This window comes from Bacillus rossius, chromosome 1 (assembly GCF_032445375.1).
Source record: "Bacillus rossius redtenbacheri isolate Brsri chromosome 1, Brsri_v3, whole genome shotgun sequence".
Lineage (NCBI taxonomy): Eukaryota > Metazoa > Arthropoda > Insecta > Phasmatodea > Bacillidae > Bacillus > Bacillus rossius.
In genome coordinates this window covers 41008920-41031443 of record NC_086330.1, presented here as the reverse complement: position 1 = coordinate 41031443, position 22524 = coordinate 41008920, and the positions used below count along the sequence as shown (strand labels likewise).

Genomic DNA, 22524 nt, shown 5'->3' with positions numbered 1-22524 from the left:
GCGTCCCAGCTCTTTTAAAGCGCATCCATACCACGACGAATCGAAGTTTAAAGTCGATCGAATGGAGCCGAATCCAATCCGAATGGAATGGATACGGGTCGGAGTTGAAAAACGAAAAAGAATGGGGTTGCGCCTTGTCTGGACGTGTTGAATCCTATCGAATCATGTCGCGGCAACTTCCTCAGTCTTATTCTCCCAGTCCTTGCGTACTGCTCCATTTCAAGTGATGCTTTTGAATTATATAACGGAGTGGCGTGCATGAAAAACCTTTTTAAGTTCATTGAAATATACTTCGCTCGGATATCGTTCTGGTATTCAAGAGACAGTGCCTTTAAAAAAAAAAAGACATGATATGTTAACGGAAATGGCCGTTTCAGTAAGTATTGATAAAGGGGGGAAGTATAACACGAGATTGAAAATGTACAGATCTATTTCTTGAAGTTAATCTCTTTCAACCCTTTCGGCTCGTCCGCACTAGAAAGCTGTTTGGACGAAATAACTAATCGCGCGAGCCAAATCGAAAAGTCGAACAGAACGAGACGAAAGACGCCATTCGTCATAGTGTGGTCGTGCCTTTGGAAAGCCCCTCAGGTGGACCCCTTAACCTGTGGGGTTATGCACCAATATGTCTGGGACGGGGAAAAAAACAGTGCTCAGAACTGAATGATACTTCAGTACTTACTCATAAACGTTTGACTAACGTGATGTGTTTGGTGGGTTAGAATCATCCCAATTACTTATTTACACACTTTACTTCAATGGGAATTAAACAGCATTTTCTTGCTATTTTTTTTACATGCATCTGAAATTGTTAATAGGGATTTTTGCAAATTGTTGAAAGCCTCTATATGGCATTTTTTTAATAGGAAACTTCACAGTCATCTGTTATACGGAAATGTGACTTACGACAATTTATGTGGCTTTTGAGATATAATACGTTACATCTTTTCTACTGTCCAAAAATTCCATCTTATAAAATGTAATTAAACATTAAAGGTTCTCTTGAAAATATTTTAATGGCCTGAAATTTATAAATTTGGATAGATATTACAGAATAGAAAAATATATATTACCTTACCTAAATAAAAGCAAATACACTTAAGGATTGTTCACCACAAATGTAAAATATTTATAATGTGAAGCATACAGGTGTCAGTCATCACTGGACCAATAGATCGACGCTTTAAAGTACCACTTTTCTTCTTGGTTTGTTCATAAAACTATACGAGATTATTTTTGAAAAAATAAAATTACAAGTGAAGAAGAAATACACTTTACAGTGCATGATTTGAAGGGGAAAAAAAAGTTACATGTACTACTAATAGATTTCCAATATAAAGTTTGGCTGATCACAAAATAAACAGAAACACACGTCTGTCACCAATAAATGAATAAACGAACGAGTTTAAAGTCTCAACAGCGACGTCACAGAGACGACGAGAGTTGATGCTGCTGAGAGTAGAGGATTGACTAATAAAGTAGTAGGGGTAATGGGAGTACCCCGAGAAAACCCACGAGTATCGACACCGTCCACCACGTTCCGGCCTTGAGAACAATTCGGATTTGACCACGACGGGATCTAAACCCGGTTCATCTTTATGGAAGGGAGGCAGGTTATCCGTCATCTTAACCGCATTGGTGCCTACGTTTTGTCTTGGAATTTCATTAAAGAAAACAAAACATGAAGGAGTCTTTCAGTATTCGCCAGTGATGTGTGAACACCTAACCTCGGTTAGGAAAAAAATTCATGTGTTCTCATGTTACAAATAAACTTATAATGTACGTTACTATTGTTATTGCGTTTCTGGTTTAGTTCATAAACCTGGCCTTAGAATAACCACGTGGCAAAGCGTCGCGCTGTTCAATGACGAGCGTGATGAATAAACGATTTCCAAGTAAGTACTTTCTCCACCCGCTGTTAGGATTCGCTGCCTGAATCGCTAAAGTTGATTGCCACCATCACGCGTAGATGGCAGCATGAAACAGCACGAAACAGTAGGTAAATTTCAAACAATTATATACGGTTCCGATAAAAGCGAAAAATACTTTTAAAATGTACTACACTCCGACTTTTTCCCTGATTTATGACATGGAATTTGAATAAAATACTGTTCACCTTGCTAAAATCCACTAAACTGTTATTGCTCTATAGATTTTGCACAAGCTAGATGACTATTAATTATAACAAAGTATCAAAGAATAGTTATACTATTATAATGTTTTATTTTATATACATATGCTAAAAAATGGACATTCATTCATAATAAACATATATTATTTTATTTTATTTTAAATAAAATTAAAATATACAAACCTGCTATTAATGGAATAATCAATATTATGCACTATTCTATGTATTTAATAATATTAAAACATTAAGATAAACAAATAAAATGTATTCATTTATATTTGCTTAAAGCACAATATATAAATTTAATCCAGTAATATGTTATTTAAAAAAGAAGAAGAAAAAGTTTCTCTAGTGAGGGGGTTTGTACCGCGCCAAATTTACGCCTTGTGCTTATAATTCTCGCGTTCTACCACTGCGTTATCGGGACATTTGTGTAACAGAGGAAGACTAAGTACTCGTTGGTCAGCCATCTTCGTGTCACATTTACCGTCATCGACTTCCGTTCCATTTTCACGAGATTACACCTATCAAATGCCGTGTTACAAAGAGTTAAGATAATTACATTAAAAATAATAATTTTTGGATTTTTTTTTGTCACATGCAACGGCTTGTATATTTTTTTAATGGTTCCAATAATGACGGCTTTTCTTAATCTCTTCTAGGTTAAAAATACGGCGGGGTGAAAAAAAAAGAGTTGGAAAGAGCTCCACTAAGGAGCTTCTTCGCAGACAGCTGCGAATGATGGTGTGTGCACGGCGAGGTTTCATCAATCTTCCGAGGTCAACGCTATCTACTCCGCGGGGATAAGAGCGATGGGCAGTCGCCCTGGCGAGCAACGGCCTCTCCCGCCGAGCTGTATAGGCGACGGCAAACACGCCTTCTCCTGCGACACGCCCTGTGGTCGGGACCTTAGTAGTGGGAGACAAGTGGTTCGAGAACACTCCCAGCACCGTCACCTCGCGTCCTGCCTACGTCCTGCCTACCTGGGGACCCAGCTGGGAGAGTTTCTACAATATCAATACTATTTCACTATTAATCCAATTTGCCAAGATATCGCTTCCGAACAAAGATCCTTATGTGCATTCAAACAGAAGAACATGGCTGTTACTGAAAGTGTAAGTTTGGATCTTAGGAACACAAAATAACAATAACATTTTATTATGTATGTATTTATGTATGTAGAGCAACTAACATGCAAAGAAGTTAAAAAAATTCCTCATCTGCGGTTTAAAAAAAAAAAATGTTTACTTATATACAGCTAATCAGTCTATAGCTGAATCCATTACAGTGAAGCACGTGATATTTGTCAAAAAAGACAATTTTCTCACGGCTTATGCATGACACTGAGCTGGGTGGAAAAATTATACTTAGCAGGCTGTTTGAAACACATGACTGATTTAAGGTAATTTTGGCCAACCACGGAAACGCGCGCTCAACAAAATTGAAGGCACAGTCTCAATCGTTTCTGACATCGATTTGTTGCCTTCCGTTCTCTAAATGTATCTTTCTCTCTGCGCCACCCACATCGCTGTGTGATGTAATAAGTTTGCCAGTGCACGTTGCGAACCGGCAACACGGCCTTAGATCGGGACATATTGGGAAGTGTTGATATCACTCTAACTTTGGTAACATTGCCTCTTCCGCACCCAGTAAAAATGTTGAAAAAAGGAAAATTAGCCTTGTAAATTCCGATAGTATCTCAAAACAAGCTATAAAGTTTGGTGTAAATTTACTATAAAAATATTAATACACGTGTTTTACAGTCTTCAATCATTTAACAGCTTAGGTGATGAATTAAGAGAGATTTGTTTAATAACATTTCGAGTGTACCACCTAATTATCTAATATAAAAATGAAATTATTTAGATTCTGAGCAGATTTAAGGTCTAAAATTATATTTCGGTCTGATATAAATAATCTTCGTAACTATAAGAATTTCTCCAACTTCAGAATTATTAAATTATAATATAGCACTCTCAATTATAGTAAAAAAAACGCGATTTTTCTTGATATAAGCTTAAAATTCAAATCAAGTGATACATTCGCCCAAATAAGTCACGAAATTGACTAGACAGTTCCGTAAATGCGTGAAAATAATGGGCATTATTTGCATTTTGCGAGAACGAACTGGTGTCCGCGGTCACCTACAGGTTACAAAAAAAAGGTGGAAAATAGCCTCACTAAGTTTATTCGTCCTCGGTGGAACAACACTAAACGCCGCGGGTTGGTTGGTTTTGTTCAATCTTTACGTGACGTGAAATTTACGGGAGGATAGTAAATTCGCGCGAAGGAGAGGAGGGCTGGAAGTGGGGGCGACAACAGCGGTGTCTTTCAGGAATGAGCGCTGCCCACTCTGCTTCCTCAGAGGCGCGGGCGACTAGACGGCCCTTTACGACGCCGGCCGTCGGCGCGCCGCGAGGCCGGGCAGCCCGCAGCACCGACTTACGAGGTGCGACTAACGACATCCAGCGCGGCTGTAAACCCGACGACGCCCCTGGCGTGGCCGGCGTCTGGTTTGTGCTCGCGTCGTAATCTCTACACACTCCCCAACCCCTCGCCAGGCTAACTACACCCCTAACCCTCTACAACACGGGACGAGCCCTCTGCACCGGCACTACCGCTCTAAAGGTGAAGAGCACCCTCTGTCTTGTGCATCTCCCGTTACGTTACGGAGAAAACCTTCGCGGGCAAAAATATTGGAAAAACCAAAAAATCAGCATGACCTACAAAATAAAATACACTTTGAAACACGACCGTTTTTTTTTTTCAAGTAAAAAAGGGTGTTGTCTGTAAAGTCGGTTTACGGACGATAATTTTAACGTGACAACGTCATAACAAAACATTGATAAAATGATTGCATACTTTTATGAATACAATTAAATCATTTTTATTGAATTATCACTTCCTTGTATGGATACAAAGAAGGAGCGAAATGAAATCTACAGTTTAATTGATAAAATTTACTTTTATTTGCACTCTTTAATTCAAATATGTTTATTACTTTAACGAAGAGATTATTTAACTATAACTTTTATACATGTTTGCTATTCAACTTCTTCCAATCTGTGTTATTCTGTTAAGGAAAGGACGATGATAGGAAAAGTAGGAAACGAATGGGAGTGTTTCAATTTTAATGTGCATCGAAAAAATAAAATCGATGGTTGTTCCAATCGAGTGGAAGAGAGATAGATGCGGCGCAAGCGTACACTGAGCGTAACGGGACACAGCGTTACCCGACAATGTGCGTAACGGGACACTTTTTCGTGCGTGCAGCCGGCGTTCATCGATTTATTAGACGTTGTCACGTCAAAATGGTTCAAAAACATTTTTCAATTATTTAGTGTCGGTAAAGTTCTTTCATGCCAAGCTGTAGAGTGTCTGAGTGGGGCGGAACTTCCTAGCGCAGTGGACATCCGCCGGCTTAAAGCGAGAGAGAGACTAGGTTGTATTAAGTGGGAGTAGATTTGTAAGGGCGGTATTCCAAGACATTTGCGTAAGGTAACGAATAAGCACTACCTTATTGCGATACGACCGTAACCTAACTCGCGGGCCATATTCCAGAACGTGTTCAAACAATCCCAGCAAGGGAACAAATCGACAACCGTTTTAATAAATGATTGTCTTGCGCAAGGCTATAAACTGGTTTCAACACATTCTAGAGGATATTTTCAACCGTCGATACAATTGTTACGGGGAAAAAAAACAACTATATATAGCGGAACCAACGCACACAACTAGAACCACCTTTCTAACATTTTCAAACACATTTAAGTTTAAGATTATTTCTTTTTATGACCATTAAAGTGTACAAAATGTATGCCAAGATAGTTTCGCTATTATAAAGTTTCATTTGGCACACCAATACGCTTGGTATGTCCATAGATGTTACCGAATGTGACTATATACGAGTTAATGGCTACAGATACGGGTCCGTCATCTGGACAAAATCAACGAAAAAGTGAGCTCTGCGCATGTGTGAAATAAGGGCAACAGATCGGCAACTGATAGAACACCAAAATCCGTTCCCTAAAAATAATGGACTGGCCGTGTGCTATCATGCACTAGGAATAAGGGATACAAGTGGAGGATACTCAACATCTAAACAATCATTTTTGTGTCTTGGAATACCGGCCGGGGTCAAGAAAATTTACTATACTGATCACCGTCAGTAAAATTGTCAAAATACGAATTAACAAGTGATTAAAGGTAGGATGATGGGCCATCCGTAAATAAATTACCTACGTGCCAATCATATATATTTTATGTGGCCAAATCACGCGCTTCACACCCAGGCTATCCGTGTTTGATTCCCGGCGGGATCATACTTGGATATTTTGCAAGCTGGAAACATGTCGGACGTTACTGTGAGATGGTGAGTTTTTACTTGTAGCGTGCCAGCTTACCTCACCAGTGAATTCCATTGTCAATCCAGCTCACCTTTTTTTACCTGGCCTCCATCTATAATGACCTCTATGTCAACAAAACCTTAAACCCTAATTCATTCATTCATCCATTCATTATATGCCGTTAACGATACATGTGGGGCGCCAACTTTGGTGCAAGTGGTTTTAGGTTTCGGTTATGGTGTGAATGTGTTAGGTAATTTATCATAATACGTCCTGTTTTTTTTCGCTATACACCAAAAGCTCCTGGGTTTGATATCCGACTGGCCGGGTCCCCCCCCCCCCCCCGGTTAGTTCTCTTATATGGTTTCAGGACAGAGTGTGGTGTATTCCCATTTACTCCATAATGCGGAAAGTACTGATCAATCATCGCAGATTCATCTCACCCTGTACACCTCAGTCGTATGACCATCTTCGTGCTAATGGTTCGACAAATCCCATCATCATCATCATCATCATCGTCAGTTACGATAGTGAGCGTTCTGATCACGAGTCCTGCCCGGGCGGAAAACTCGATGGCACGTATAGTTTGGCAGGAAATGGCAGTTTTTTATTATTTTTTTTTATCTGGAACCAGGCGAATGCGAGGTTTGGTCGTTGGCCGAGGGAGCGGAATGTTCTAAGACGAATATCCGTGACGCGCAGTTAGAGGTCCACAGGAACGACTGTAGCCGATCAAGAGAACAAGCAACGGTCTCGGGGGAACTGCAGGCAGCGACTGCGCAAGGCCTCCAGGGTACAAGAACACGCTCCGAGTTGCTCTTGGCTGCGACAAAGGGCCTCCTGCTCCCTCCCTGCCGGGCGCCCTCATCAACCCCTGGCTGCACCCTCTCTCGTCAGGGCGCGAGCAGCGGTGCGTGCTCTGCCCGCCCGGCTTCGCGGGGTTGATGAAGAGGGTGGAGGAGGAGGTGAAAAAAAAAAGGGCTGAGGGGTTTTGGTTTCGCGAGGGAGCGAGGGGTTGAAGACACGTCGTGGGTCGCCATCACAGCCTTTGGCGGAGGGGGTGGTGGGGAGAATATGGAACAGGCGACGTCACACCCCTCTCCCCGCTACACTACCCTCGCGAGGAACCAATCAAGTCGATAACCTCGGAAGACGTCAAACCCGCCACCCTTCCCCTCACGATTCCACGGCACTCCCCGTGGCCGCGGAACAGATGGCGCGCATCTGTTGCTTTTCCCCCCGGGAGTGAGTCTTCAGAATTTTTTTTTCCCCTCATATTTGGGCCAGGCGTTTGGAGTCCCCGTCGCTGATTTCGACAAGACGCACCTTTAAAAAGTCTTTGATTATGGGTCTTAAAAATGGAACTACGAAGTACGAGCAAGCCCACAAGATTTAAAAATATATATATATATAGGTATATATATTTTTCTCTGTTTACTTTCTTGTTGTCTTAACTCTTTCTGTCTATTCGTCCATTAAAGTGGACAAATTATACCTCAATAAAACACGGAGTCAATCAAACTTCGAATGTTTGTCATAGTAGGTATACATTAATCACGCACATATAAATTTTATTATAATTTCATAACATACAATATAGTAAATATAGATAAATATTTAAATTATTGGTTTTAAAAGCGTTCAGTTAAAATATAACTTATATATTTTAGGAATTGCCCAAGTATGACTGAAAGGGTTAACTATTAAGCTTACATTTGTAAGTGTTTTGAAGTGAAACTTCTTTGCTGAGGGGGCTACAATTCCGATCGCATGAGGGGAATAATTAGGTACGTGGTGGGGGAACCGGTAGAGGAGGGGAGTGCGTCAGGAGCGACGCCACTCCAACGCATGCACTAGCGGTCGAATGGGGAGACGGCAAGAGGGGGGGATAAGTACGTAGCGGAGCATGCTTTACGCTAGTTGTAATGGGGCAGTAAGGGGAGACGGCAGGGGAGAGGTAGATATGACGCAGCAGTGGCGCTACGTAATTCTCGTAACGCTGCTTGTGTTCGTCTACACCTCAATTTTCTTAACGGTTGAGGATTGACGCAACCCTATTTCTTTTATTTAATTTTAAGTACCTAACCATTATTTATTCGTGTGGAAAAGAGTTATTGATCTGTGCAATTAACTTAATAAGTATCATTAATTTTTATGTGAAAAGTGTGTTTAAGAATGTAAAAAATAAAGACTTACAGTATACACGTAAACGGTTAGTTTTATACGTGCAATCTATTTTTGGTACGTGAACACTGTGATTTGAAAAGTCAAAAGGATTTATAATCTTGTGAAATAGACTTTATAAGTGTTCTTTAGATTCGATTGAGGTGTGTTTGTGTTATTTCATGTTATTCAGCTGGAAATAGTGATATATCATCATGCCTAAAAATAATAAAAAGGCAGAAGCAGATAAGTGGTATTATCAAAGGCAGCGTGGGAATAAACCACCAAACGAGGTGCTAAAAAGTGCCACAAAACGGATGCGAGAGTACAGGGCCCGGAAAATAAAAACATTTTTATTTCATCTGAGATCATGCCCATATCCTTACTATTGTTACGAATGCGAGAGACCAGACCGCGATGCCAGGTTCGGAGCTGGTTGGCGGCCCTACACGGCCACTGGCGTCACGAGCCATGTCACGTGCCGTCCACTGACATAAGGCATGCCGCGCGCGCCTGGCCGGTTTACAAGGGTCGTCGCTACCCTCTACCCTCACCAATCCCCGTGCATCGTCCTTCCACGGCGCTGTTATCTATCGCTGAGCAGCCTTGGGGATTCCGCGGGCCACCGTGGGGAGTGGCGTTAATGAGCACCACCTTTCTGGACGTTTCTGGCCGTCAGGTCGGCCCGGGATGACACGACTCTTCACAGCTGCTCTCGTCGGTTCTGGGACAACGACCCACTAGAAAAAAAAAGGGCGACGCCGGCCTCCAAGCGGGTTCTGAGAGTTTGGAGAGTTCCGCGAGTGAAGGGAATTTCAACATCGGTGAAGAGGGTGAGAGACCCCTCGAGAGTGGCGCGACGCGGAGCAACGGGACCGAGAGAGTGCGACTGAGTGGCACGAGACTGTGTGTGTGGACAGGCGCGTGGCAATAGGTGAACCACTGTTGAACCTAGCTCCAGTGAGAAGTGACTTGCGGATAAACATTTTTAAGAGCTAGTTATTGGTGATCGGACATTATTCACGTACAATTATTTATTAGTAATTAATAAAACTGTAATAAAACATAATTGTGATCTACTTAACGAAACAGGTTTTCCTCACATACGTCGTAACTCTATTCTCAATTATTATCTCTTGTTCAATAAATGAATACAAATAATATATATCTATGTATAACTAATCAGCAAGTATTTTTACTTCTGGTGGGCGTGGACTCCACGCATACATTTTAAAACTTAATTTTAAATATTTTTTTTAAGATTTATAATTTATTTTCCATATTTTGAACCCCTAGTTCATTAGATACACTAATACTAAATTACAAAAATCAGGGATACTGGTTACGGCATTACTCGTGGCTCATAGAGGAACCTTCCCAGTATTTCCAGACAATAATACCATGAAGCCATGTAAAAAATAAATAGGATCGTTCAAACATAGCTCCTCAATCATTTAAGGTGGGATGTCATATGCCATGTTATTTTTTATATTATGGTCATTACTGTTATTTAATGGTCTTTTGTAAATATGACACTATATCAAGTTTGAAATGGTGTTCTGTTACAAATATTTTCCTCGGATATTTCCTTAGTGTTATATAATGGGTGTATAAAGACACGCAGGTGTTTTTAATTTTTTAATGTCAAATTGTAATGCCATTTGAACGTATTTTTACGTCCATTATATAACACCTAGAAAATATCTATCCATAATATTTTTGACAGAAAAAATTATAAAACTAGGTATAGATTTACGTTTATAAAAATAACCCTTGACTAGTAGTAATATCAATAAAATTGAAAAATCAACATGCCGTGGGTGACAAAGCCTTGCCATTTCTCCAACTTGCTCTAATTTTTTAAGTAACTGTTTGCTTGGAGGAGCAAAACTCACAATACTTTATTCTCGAGAGAAACCGTGATCAGTTTAAATGAGAATATCTATAAATGTGTTATTGTCATCAGAGGCTGGCTTCAACGCACACTGAAACTGAACTTATGCTGATAATAACCTCTTCCGGAAGAATACAAAAAAAATTATGCACTTTTAACCATGAACTTGAACAAGGTTTAAAGTTTCTTTCTATTGTCTTACAACACTAAGATCTATGGTATGTCATAAATTCACGTATATTGTGTAGAAAACGTTGAGTATATAAGTGAGGTATCTACTATTTAAAATCCATTAAACTGCTCTTTTGAAGAAATATGATTTTTGTGACAAAGTGTCAGTATGCCATCGAGGTGCCGTGATATATCTCTCTAGAGTAGGGATGAACAACCATAAACTTTTTTGTAACCTGGAGCTGACCATGGGCACTAGTTTGTTCTCGCAAAATGCGAATAATGCCATTATTTTCACACATTAAAGGGAACTGTCTAGTCAATTACGTGAGTGCAAGTGGTCGTGCTACCATTAAAATTTATTGTGGTAAGAAGCAAGGGTGTGGGTTTGTGCATATTTACCATGGTGATAATCGAAGTCAAAATGATAACGAAACCCGATCCCCCTTACTATATGCAGAAAAACAATTTTTCTTGTTGTAATGAAGTTAAAAACGCTAAATTCTTAGTGATAAGTTGCTAACATTATTGTTTAGCAAATACTCCCTTCATAACGGTATTTTTTTTACATTCTTCCAAACGAGTTACTTTTACGCTTTAACGAAATCTCTACACAGCTATGGTTCGTTTTGTAAACCAGTTGCTTACCAAATTTACATAGACTTCCTTCAGAAACTCACTTCATAGACCTTCGAAGTGAAATCTCACTTCTCATACATAAGCTTATACGAAAAAATTCATTTATAAATTGAAATTTTGCAGAAGTGTGTTTCCTTGTTTTGAGCACTGTCAGAAATCTCAGCAAATTTAAGGAATTTACAACAAATAGTTCAACTGAAATGACGAAAAGATATTCAGAATTTCAAACAACTGAATCTCCGTAGAAAATACTTGGTGTTTTGATTTTACCGTTGTATATTTCGTTATAAAAAACAAGTGTCAACACACAAGTGGACAAAGTAAGTGTGTTTCTGCTGTAATATTTTGCTAACGTACCAAGAATATTATTTTGGATTCATGTTCAAAGGAAGTGAACTCAGTACCCGTAGGATTACGAAGTTAGCCGTAAATTTACGAAGATCCCTGGAAACTTTGAAACCAGCGTTCTTCTTAAATTGGAGGTTTATTGAAGTGAAATTTCTAATGCGACTTCCAACAAGGTTGCGTTAAACGTTTAACGCTACCATAGAGGGGGTATGAAAGCACTGTTGCGTTAAACGTTCAACGCTCCTGGGGAGGGGGAATAGAAAGAGACAGAGCGAGAGTGAATGCGTGGCGCTCGAACGCATGCGCGTAGTATAAGCTACCTGTTACAGGCCAGCGCGAGCGTTAGCAACGAGTAGCGTCCAATATTCCAAGCACATGCGCGTGGTATTCTTGCTATGCAGCGAAGTAAACAGTGTGAGCGTACTTGTTGTTCTATTTTAGTGTTCTATTTTAATTTATAATATTCATTATTTCATTTACTTGTTTTTTTTTTAGTTTGATTTGATACAATATGATTTCACTAAAAATCAATTTCTACCCCTTCCTATTTTCATTTCCACATTACGAAGTTTCACTTCTTCCGCGCGGAAGGACTCCACGCACTACTTTATATATATGTGCGTGTGCGTGTGTGACGGCCCACTCCACGGAGGGCAAGAGTACTCACTGAGGGCGGTGAGGTTGATGAACTGCACGACGGCGCAGCCCTCGCGCACCTCGATGTACGTGATCTCGCACTTGTACACGGCCTCGTCGGGGATGGCGAGCTGCTTCACCTCCAGCTCCGCCGTGGTGGCGTTGGGCGCGTAGTGCAGCTCCGCCCTGCGACAACACGACACATTTTAAGGGCAATCAAACGACATAAAATGAAATATATATAATATTGTAGCTAGTGACACCGTTAGTTTCTGTGGAAGATCCAAGTAAAAATCATAACGGTGCAGTGCTGCTACGTCCTTAAAATGATTCATGCAGTAAAGAATTTTGATTTATTACAAATTTTTTTGACATACGCCGTTGTTGTTGTTGCTATAATACAAATTCTATGGTTCTACGCAAGATAACATATTTTAATTCTTGAAAACTACCAATATCAGTTTCCAAAGATCATTTTTCTTTGTTTTAGGACACAATTTATTACAAATAACCGTTCCCCCGGTCAACCCGCGCACGGTACCCCCCCGTGCTTTCACGGGAGATTCCTTTCTGGATCGCCTATTGAGGCCTTTAGAAGGTAGCAAAGAGGCTAGCACCCGAGCCGGAATACAGGTACAGCCAGATATCAAGCAGGACAACTCATTCACAAAAAAAAAAAAATAATATTGCAACTTTGCACAACACATGGCTATATATATATATATATATATATATATATTTTTTTTTTGGAAATATCGAACACGTTCCTCGAGATAACGCTGAGTATTTCTCAAGGACAAATAATTGGCCCAATTTTTTTTTATGTTTCATTCAAGCATATTTTTTTTGAAAGCCACGATGATAACAATAGAATATTCAACGATTCGACTTCACTTGGTCTCACCGAGCTTAATCGATATGCGCACTTAATTCTGGAAAAGCCATTCAGGGAACGGTATTTACAGATAATTTCAAACACCCGGGTAAGATTCCGAACCTTAAAAATAGGCTACAGTCGTTCTCGTGTAAATCTTAAAAAAAAAAACAAAAAAAAAAAGTACAAATCATCTGTTAGTTTACATGAATATTTCTGTTTCATTTACAAAAGAAAAAAAAGAAGAAATTACAGAGCGGAGACCCTGCATTGTGTTTTGTTACATTTTCTGGTTTGGTCAAAATCGAGGAAACAACTGACTGGATAACATGGGTGGCTTTTTGCCTGACTACATAGATATGAACTCTGAGTCCAACTCTGATGGCGAGCTAGAAATATTTGTATTACTCCATTAGAAGTCAAGTAACTTAAAGGTGCTATAAAAGTGCATGTATGAAAAGAAAAAAAAGGAACCCATAATTATTTTTACAAAACAGTACATTCCAGTTTGTAAAAATTATTATAAGGCAATCAAATAACATAAAATAAAATATATATAATATTGTAGCTAGTGACGCCGTTAGATTGTGTGGAACGTCGAAGTAAAAAGCACAATGGTGCAGTGCTGCTACGTTCTTAAAATGATTAATGCAGTAAAGAATTTTGATTTATTAAAAATTTTTGACATACGCCGTTGTTGTTGCTATAATACAAATTTTATGGTTATACGCAAGATAACATATTTTAAATATTAAAAACTACCAATATCAGTTACCAAAGATCTTTTTTGTTTGTTTTAGGACACAATTTATTACAAATAATATGTAAAATAAATACAAATATTTAAAAAAAGGTTTTAAAACGTGAGTGAGTCATTCAGTACTCGCCAGGGAGGTGTAACATCTAACTTCGGGAACGAACATATTCATTTTTAATCATGTTGAAAATACACTGGTAACACAAAACTTGGACCTTAGACACAATATTTCACGTAGTGTTCTTAAAAATATTGCGAACGTGATAAATACGTGCAAAAAGTGTTTTCAACTGCATTTCTTGAGGCGAATCACACGTGGTTTCCGCCCCCGCCGCTAAAAATTCTTTGCCGGAGCAGCTACGTCGACTATGGAATCATTCGATTCGCAAAGCGAAGTATATAATAAATAACGGCTCCGATAAAAGTGAAAAAGACTTTAAAAAAGTCTAAACCTAGGCTTTAGACCAGATTTTCGAAAAGGAATTTAATTAAAACAAAGCCCATTTCGTTTAAATTCACCAAACAGTTAATACTATTAATTTTCCTTTTTGGCTTTGTGAAATTTGTAACTTCCGTTTCCTTCACGAAATGACTCTCACCAAACGCCGTTTACCGAGAGCTAAGATGTAGCACATAAAAAAATTGGGCGTTGCTGTGTCAGGACACACGGCCGTTGGTTGAACGTGGAGCGTCTGTGTCAGCGAGTCGCTCTTGGTGTAATTGATTGAAATGGAAAAGAGACATTTAATAACCCTGAGTTCGGAGACGTCTTCGCCAGATGTGCGGGTTCTGTCTTCACTCGATACGTCCACTGGTGCAGGCTCTACAGTCCACTGGTGCAGGCACTACAGTCCACACTGGTGCAGGCACTACAGTCCACACTTGTGCAGGCACTACAGTCCACACTGGTGCAGGCACTACAGTCCACACTGGTGCAGGCACTACAGTCCACACTGGTGCAGGCACTACAGTCCACACTTGTGCAGGCACTACAGTCCACACTGGTGCAGGCACTACAGTCCACACTGGTGCAGGCACTACAGTCCACACTGGTGCAGGCACTACAGTCCACACTGGTGCAGGCACTACAGTCCACACTGGTGCAGGCACTACAGTCCACACTTGTGCAGGCACTACAGTCCACACTGGTGCAGGCACTACAGTCCACACTGGTGCAAGCACTACAGGTCCACACTGGTGCAGGCACTACAGTCCACACTGGTGCAGGCACTACAGTCCACACTTGTGCAGGCACTACAGTCCACACTGGTGCAGGCACTACAGTCCACACTTGTGCAGGCACTACAGTCCACACTGGTGCAGGCACTACAGTCCACACTGGTGCAGGCACTACAGTCCACACTGGTGCAGGCACTACAGTCCACACTTGTGCAGGCACTACAGTCCACACTGGTGCAGGCACTACAGTCCACACTGGTGCAGGCACTACAGTCCATACTTGTGCAGGCACTACAGTCCACACTGGTGCAGGCACTACAGTCCACACTGGTGCAGGCACTACAGTCCACACTGGTGCAGGCACTACAGTCCACACTGGTGCAGGCACTACAGTCCACACTGGTGCAGGCACTACAGTCCACACTGGTGCAGGCACTACAGTCCACACTGGTGCAGGCACTACAGTCCACACTTGTGCAGGCACTACAGTCCACACTTGTGCAGGCACTACAGTCCACACTTGTGCAGGCACTACAGTCCACACTTGTGCAGGCACTACAGTCCACACTGGTGCAGGCACTACAGTCCACACTGGTGCAGGCACTACAGTCCACACTGATGCAGGCACTACAGTCCACACTGGTGCAGGCACTACAGTCCACACTGGTGCAGGCACTACAGTCCACACTGGTGCAGGCACTACAGTCCACACTGGTGCAGGCACTACAGTCCACACTGGTGCAGGCACTACAGTCCACACTGGTGCAGGCACTACAGTCCACACTGGTGCAGGCACTACAGTCCACACTGGTGCAGGCACTACAGTCCACACTGGTGCAGGCACTACAGTCCACACTGGTGCAGGCACTACAGTCCACACTTGTGCAGGCACTACAGTCCACACTGGTGCAGGCACTACAGTCCACACTGGTGCAGGCACTACAGTCCACACTGGTGCAGGCACTACAGTCCACACTGGTGCAGGCACTACAGTCCACACTTGTGCAGGCACTACAGTCCACACTGGTGCAGGCACTACAGTCCACACTTGTGCAGGCACTACAGTCCACACTAGTGCAGGCACTACAGTCCACACTGGTGCAGGCACTACAGTCCACACTGGTGCAGGCACTACAGTCCACACTTGTGCAGGCACTACAGTCCACACTTGTGCAGGCACTACAGTCCACACTTGTGCAGGCACTACAGTCCACACTGGTGCAGGCACTACAGTCCACACTGGTGCAGGCACTACAGTCCACACTGGTGCAGGCACTACAGTCCACACTGGTGCAGGGCACTACAGTCCACACTGGTGCAGGCACTACAGTCCACACTGGTGCAGGCACTACAGTCCACACTGGTGCAGGCACTACAGTCCACACTGGTGCAGGCACTACAGTCCACACTGGTGCAGGCACTACAGTCCACACTGGTGCAGGCACTACAGTCCACACTGGTGCAGGCACTACAGTCCACACTGGTGCAGGCACTACAGTCCACACTTGTGCAGCACTACAGTCCACACTTGTGCAGGCACTACAGTCCACACTGGTGCATGGCACTACAGTCCACACTGGTGCAGGCACTACAGTCCACACTGGTGCAGGGCACTACAGTCCACACTGGTGCAGGCACTACAGTCCACACTGGTGCAGGCACTACAGTCCACACTGGTGCAGGCACTACAGTCCACACTGGTGCAGGCACTACAGTCCACACTGGTGCAGGCACTACAGTCCACACTGGTGCAGGCACTACAGTCCACACTGGTGCAGGCACTACAGTCCACACTGGTGCAGGCACTACAGTCCACACTGGTGCAGGCACTACAGTCCACACTGGTGCAGGCACTACAGTCCACACTTGTGCAGGCACTACAGTCCACACTGGTGCAGGCACTACAGTCCACACTTGTGCAGGCACTACAGTCCACACTGGTGCAGGCACTACAGTCCACACTTGTGCAGGCACTACAGTCCACACTTGTGCAGGCACTACAGTCCACACTGGTGCAGGCACTAAAGTCCACACTGGTGCAGGCACTACAGTCCACACTTGTGCAGGCACTACAGTCCACACTGGTGCAGGCACTACAGTCCACACTGGTGCAGGCACTACAGTCCACACTGGTGCAGGCACTACAGTCCACACTGGTGCAGGCACTACAGTCCACACTGGTGCAGGCACTACAGTCCACACTGGTGCAGGCACTACAGTCCACACTGGTGCAGGCACTACAGTCCACACTTGTGCAGGCACTACAGTCCACACTTGTGCAGGCACTACAGTCCACACTGGTGCAGGCACTACAGTCCACACTTGTGCAGGCACTACAGTCCACAATGGTGCAGGCACTACAGTCCACACTTGTGCAGGCACTACAGTCCACACTGGTGCAGGCACTACAGTCCACACTGGTGCAGGCACTACAGTCCACACTGGTGCAGGCACTACAGTCCACACTGGTGCAGGCACTACAGTCCACACTGGTGCAGGCACTACAGTCCACACTGGTGCAGGCACTACAGTCCACACTTGTGCAGGCACTACAGTCCACACTTGTGCAGGCACTACAGTCCACACTGGTGCAGGCACTACAGTCCACACTGGTGCAGGCACTACAGTCCACACTGGTGCAGGCACTACAGTCCACACTGGTGCAGGCACTACAGTCCACACTGGTGCAGGCACTACAGTCCACACTGGTGCAGGCACTACAGTCCACACTGGTGCAGGCACTACAGTCCACACTGGTGCAGGCACTACAGTCCACACTGGTGCAGGCACTACAGTCCACACTGGTGCAGGCACTACAGTCCACACTGGTGCAGGCACTACAGTCCACACTGGTGCAGGCACTACAGTCCACACTGGTGCAGGCACTACAGTCCACACTGGTGCAGGCACTACAGTCCACACTGGTGCAGGCACTACAGTCCACACTGGTGCAGGCACTACAGTCCACACTGGTGCAGGCACTACAGTCCACACTGGTGCAGGCACTACAGTCCACACTGGTGCAGGCACTACAGTCCACACTGGTGCAGGCACTACAGTCCACACTGGTAGAGGCACTACAGTCCACACTGGTGCAGGCACTACAGTCCACACTGGTAGAGGCACTACAGTCCACACTGGTGCAGGCACTACAGTCCACACTTGTGCAGGCACTACAGTCCACACTGGTGCAGGCACTACAGTCCACACTTGTGCAGGCACTACAGTCCACACTGGTGCAGGCACTACAGTCCACACTTGTGCAGGCACTACAGTCCACACTGGTGCAGGCACTACAGTCCACACTTGTGCAGGCACTACAGTCTACACTGGTGCAGGCACTACAGTCCACACTTGTGCAGGCACTACAGTCCACACTGGTGCAGGCACTACAGTCCACACTGGTGCAGGCACTACAGTCCACACTGGTGCAGGCACTACAGTCCACACTGGTGCAGGCACTACAGTCCACACTGGTGCAGGCACTACAGTCCACACTGGTGCAGGCACTACAGTCCACACAGGTGCAGGCACTACAGTCCACACTGGTGCAGGCACTACAGTCCACACTTGTGCAGGCACTACAGTCCACACTTGTGCAGGCACTACAGTCCACACTGGTGCAGGCACTACAGTCCACACTTGTGCAGGCACTACAGTCCACACTGGTGCAGGCACTACAGTCCACACTTGTGCAGGCACTACAGTCCACACTTGTGCAGGCACTACAGTCCACACTGGTGCAGGCACTACAGTCCACACTGGTGCAGGCACTACAGTCCACACTTGTGCAGGCACTACAGTCAACACTGGTGCAGGCACTACAGTCCTCACTGGTGCAGGCACTTTAGTCCACACTGGTGCAGGCACTACAGTCCACACTGGTGCAGGCACTTTAGTCCACACTGGTGCAGGCACTACAGTCCACACTGGTGCAGGCACTACAGTCCACTCTGGTGCAGGCACTACAGTCCACACTTGTGCAGGCACTACAGTCCACACTTGTGCAGGCACTACAGTCCACACTGGTGCAGGCACTACAGTCCACACTTGTGCAGGCACTACAGTCCACAATGGTGCAGGCACTACAGTCCACACTTGTGCAGGCACTACAGTCCACACTGGTGCAGGCACTACAGTCCACACTGGTGCAGGCACTACAGTCCACACTGGTGCAGGCACTACAGTCCACACTGGTGCAGGCACTACAGTCCACACTGGTGCAGGCACTACAGTCCACACTGGTGCAGGCACTACAGTCCACACTGGTGCAGGCACTACAGTCCACACTGGTGCAGGCACTACAGTCCACACTGGTGCAGGCACTACAGTCCACACTGGTGCAGGCACTACAGTCCACACTGGTGCAGGCACTACAGTCCACACTGGTGCAGGCACTACAGTCCACACTGGTGCAGGCACTACAGTCCACACTGGTGCAGGCACTACAGTCCACACTGGTGCAGGCACTACAGTCCACACTGGTGCAGGCACTACAGTCCACACTGGTGCAGGCACTACAGTCCACACTGGTGCAGGCACTACAGTCCACACTTGTGCAGGCACTACAGTCCACACTGGTGCAGGCACTACAGTCCACACTGGTGCAGGCACTACAGTCCACACTGGTGCAGGCACTATAGTCCACACTGGTGCAGGCACTACAGTCCACACTTGTGCAGGCACTACAGTCCACACTGGTGCAGGCACTACAGTCCACACTGGTGCAGGCACTACAGTCCACACTGGTGCAGGCACTACAGTAAACACTTGTGCAGGCACTACAGTCCACACTTGTGCAGGCACTACAGTCCACACTGGTGCAGGCACTACAGTCCACACTGGTGCAGGCACTACAGTCCACACTGGTGCAGGCACTACAGTCCACACTGGTGCAGGCACTACAGTCCACACTGGTGCAGGCACTACAGTCCACACTGGTGCAGGAACTACAGTCCACACTGGTGCAGGCACTACAGTCCACACTGGTGCAGGCACTACAGTCCACACTGGTGCAGGCACTACAGTCCACACTGGTGCAGGCACTACAGTCCACACTGGTGCAGGCACTACAGTCCACACTTGTGCAGGCACTACAGTCCACACTGGTGCAGGCACTACAGTCCACACTGGTGCAGGCACTACAGTCCACACTGGTGCAGGCACTACAGTGCACACTGGTGCAGGAACTACAGTCCACACTGGTGCAGGCACTACAGTCCACACTGGTGCAGGCACTACAGTCCACACTGGTGCAGGCACTACAGTCCACACTGGTGCAGGCACTACAGTCCACACTGGTGCAGGCACTACAGTCCACACTGGTGCAGGCACTACAGTCCACACTGGTGCAGGCACTACAGTCCACACTGGTGCAGGCACTACAGTCCACACTGGTGCAGACACTACAGTCCACACTGGTGTAGGCACTACAGTCCACACTGGTGCAGGCACTACAGTCCACACTGGTGCAGGCACTACAGTCCACACTGGTGCAGGCACTACAGTCCACACTGGTGCAGGCACTACAGTCCACACTGGTGCAGGCACTACAGTCCACACTGGTGCAGGCACTACAGTCCACACTTGTGCAGGCACTACAGTCCACACTGGTGCAGGCACTACAGTCCACACTGGTGCAGGCACTACAGTCCACACTTGTGCAGGCACTACAGTCCACACTGGTGCAGGCACTACAGTCCACACTGGTGCAGGCACTACAGTCCACACTGGTGCAGGCACTACAGTCCACACTGGTGCAGGCACTACAGTCCACACTGGTGTAGGCACTACAGTCCACACTGGTGCAGGCACTACAGTCCACACTTGTGCAGGCACTACAGTCCACACTGGTGCAGGCACTACAGTCCACACTGGTGCAGGCACTACAGTCCACACTGGTGCAGGCACTACAGTCCACACTGGTGCAGGCACTACAGTCCACACTGGTGCAGGCACTACAGTCCACACTTGTGCAGGCACTACAGTCCACACTTGTGCAGGCACTACAGTCCACACTGGTGCAGGCACTACAGTCCACACTGGTGCAGGCACTACAGTCCACACTTGTGCAGGCACTACAGTCCACACTGGTGCAGGCACTACAGTCCACACTGGTGCAGGCACTACAGTCCACACTTGTGCAGGCACTACAGTCCACACTGGTGCAGGCACTACAGTCCACACTTGTGCAGGCACTACAGTCCACACTTGTGCAGGCACTACAGTCCACACTGGTGCAGGCACTACAGTCCACACTTGTGCAGGCACTACAGTCCACACTGGTGCAGGCACTACAGTCCACACTGGTGCAGGCACTACAGTCCACACTGGTGCAGGCACTACAGTCCACACTGGTGCAGGCACTACAGTCCACACTGGTGCAGGCACTACAGTCCACACTGGTGCAGGCACTACAGCGGCGGAGGTGCTCGAGGAGCGAGCCGTGGAGGCTATGCGACTCCAGAGACAGTCTCGCTCGCTCGGCGCCTGTGCTTGGCCCGTAGCCTGCTCCGTCCTGTGTTAGGCTGTCTCTTGCACAGGCTGAGGCTGACACGTGTTTTAATACATTATTATAGGCTTACTTTAACTTTGTCCATATAAATATTGTCCAAAAAACACGGTTTTTTTTTGGCTTACGTCGATCTATTTAATAAACTCTATACGAATACACACGTATTACCGCGCTATCACGTCTGAGTCGTGAACTGCCAGTGAGTAAAAAGGAGCGAGAGCGCCGGTTGTGACCAATATGCGCGGTTCCCCTTCCCCTCCAATCCACCCGGGAAGCAAACTCAAGGTCACATCAGCGAGCTGACTGTGTACGTTAAATCAAGACTCCGCGCTTACGTCTCTGAGACTATAATAAGTATAGTTAGCGAATTATCTAGGCCAGACGTAATATACATTTACTTTACGGTACAAATTTCAGTTCTGGTACCCCGTATGTTACGGTGTGATTTGACGGATGTTTCACGTCAAAGTTAAGTGTTCTGTCCTGAAGCCACGTGTGGTGCTTCGGGATTGTTCGGTCTCTCGATGGGAGGCGGGGCGGCTGCCACGACGGCCGCTGCGGTCCTCCAGGCCAGGGCGGGGTTGTTGCGCGATGCACGGGAGCGCGCGACAGTCGTCGACGAGGGCTGGTCAGGAGGCAGAGGGACGTGCCGGGGGGGAAGGAGGGGAGACGCCACTTGCACAAAGCCGGAGGGATAGGGAGCCCCGGAGAGAGACGAGCCCACCGGCGATGAGAACGGGGCACGCCGACAGTTTCTTGATCAGCCAGCCTCTCTCTCTCCCTGGAGCAGGACGCCCCCGTCACAAAGGGACCCCTCGGAGTGGGAGCCGAAATTGATTCCGAGACGCTTGATTGCCTTTGTCTTGCTTCCC

General features: G+C 45.5%; 1 protein-coding gene across 1 annotated transcript in view; it reads right to left on the bottom strand.

Moving 5' to 3' along the window:
• Positions 1-10104: 10104 nt before the first annotated feature.
• Positions 10105-22524, bottom strand: part of LOC134546198 (uncharacterized) — a 450062-nt gene continuing 437642 nt past the window's right edge. The window contains exon 3 of the mRNA XM_063388846.1: positions 10105-12514. Within this exon, the coding sequence (XP_063244916.1) occupies positions 12356-12514 (159 nt within the window). The 3' untranslated portion in view covers positions 10105-12355. The remainder of the gene's footprint in view (positions 12515-22524) is intronic.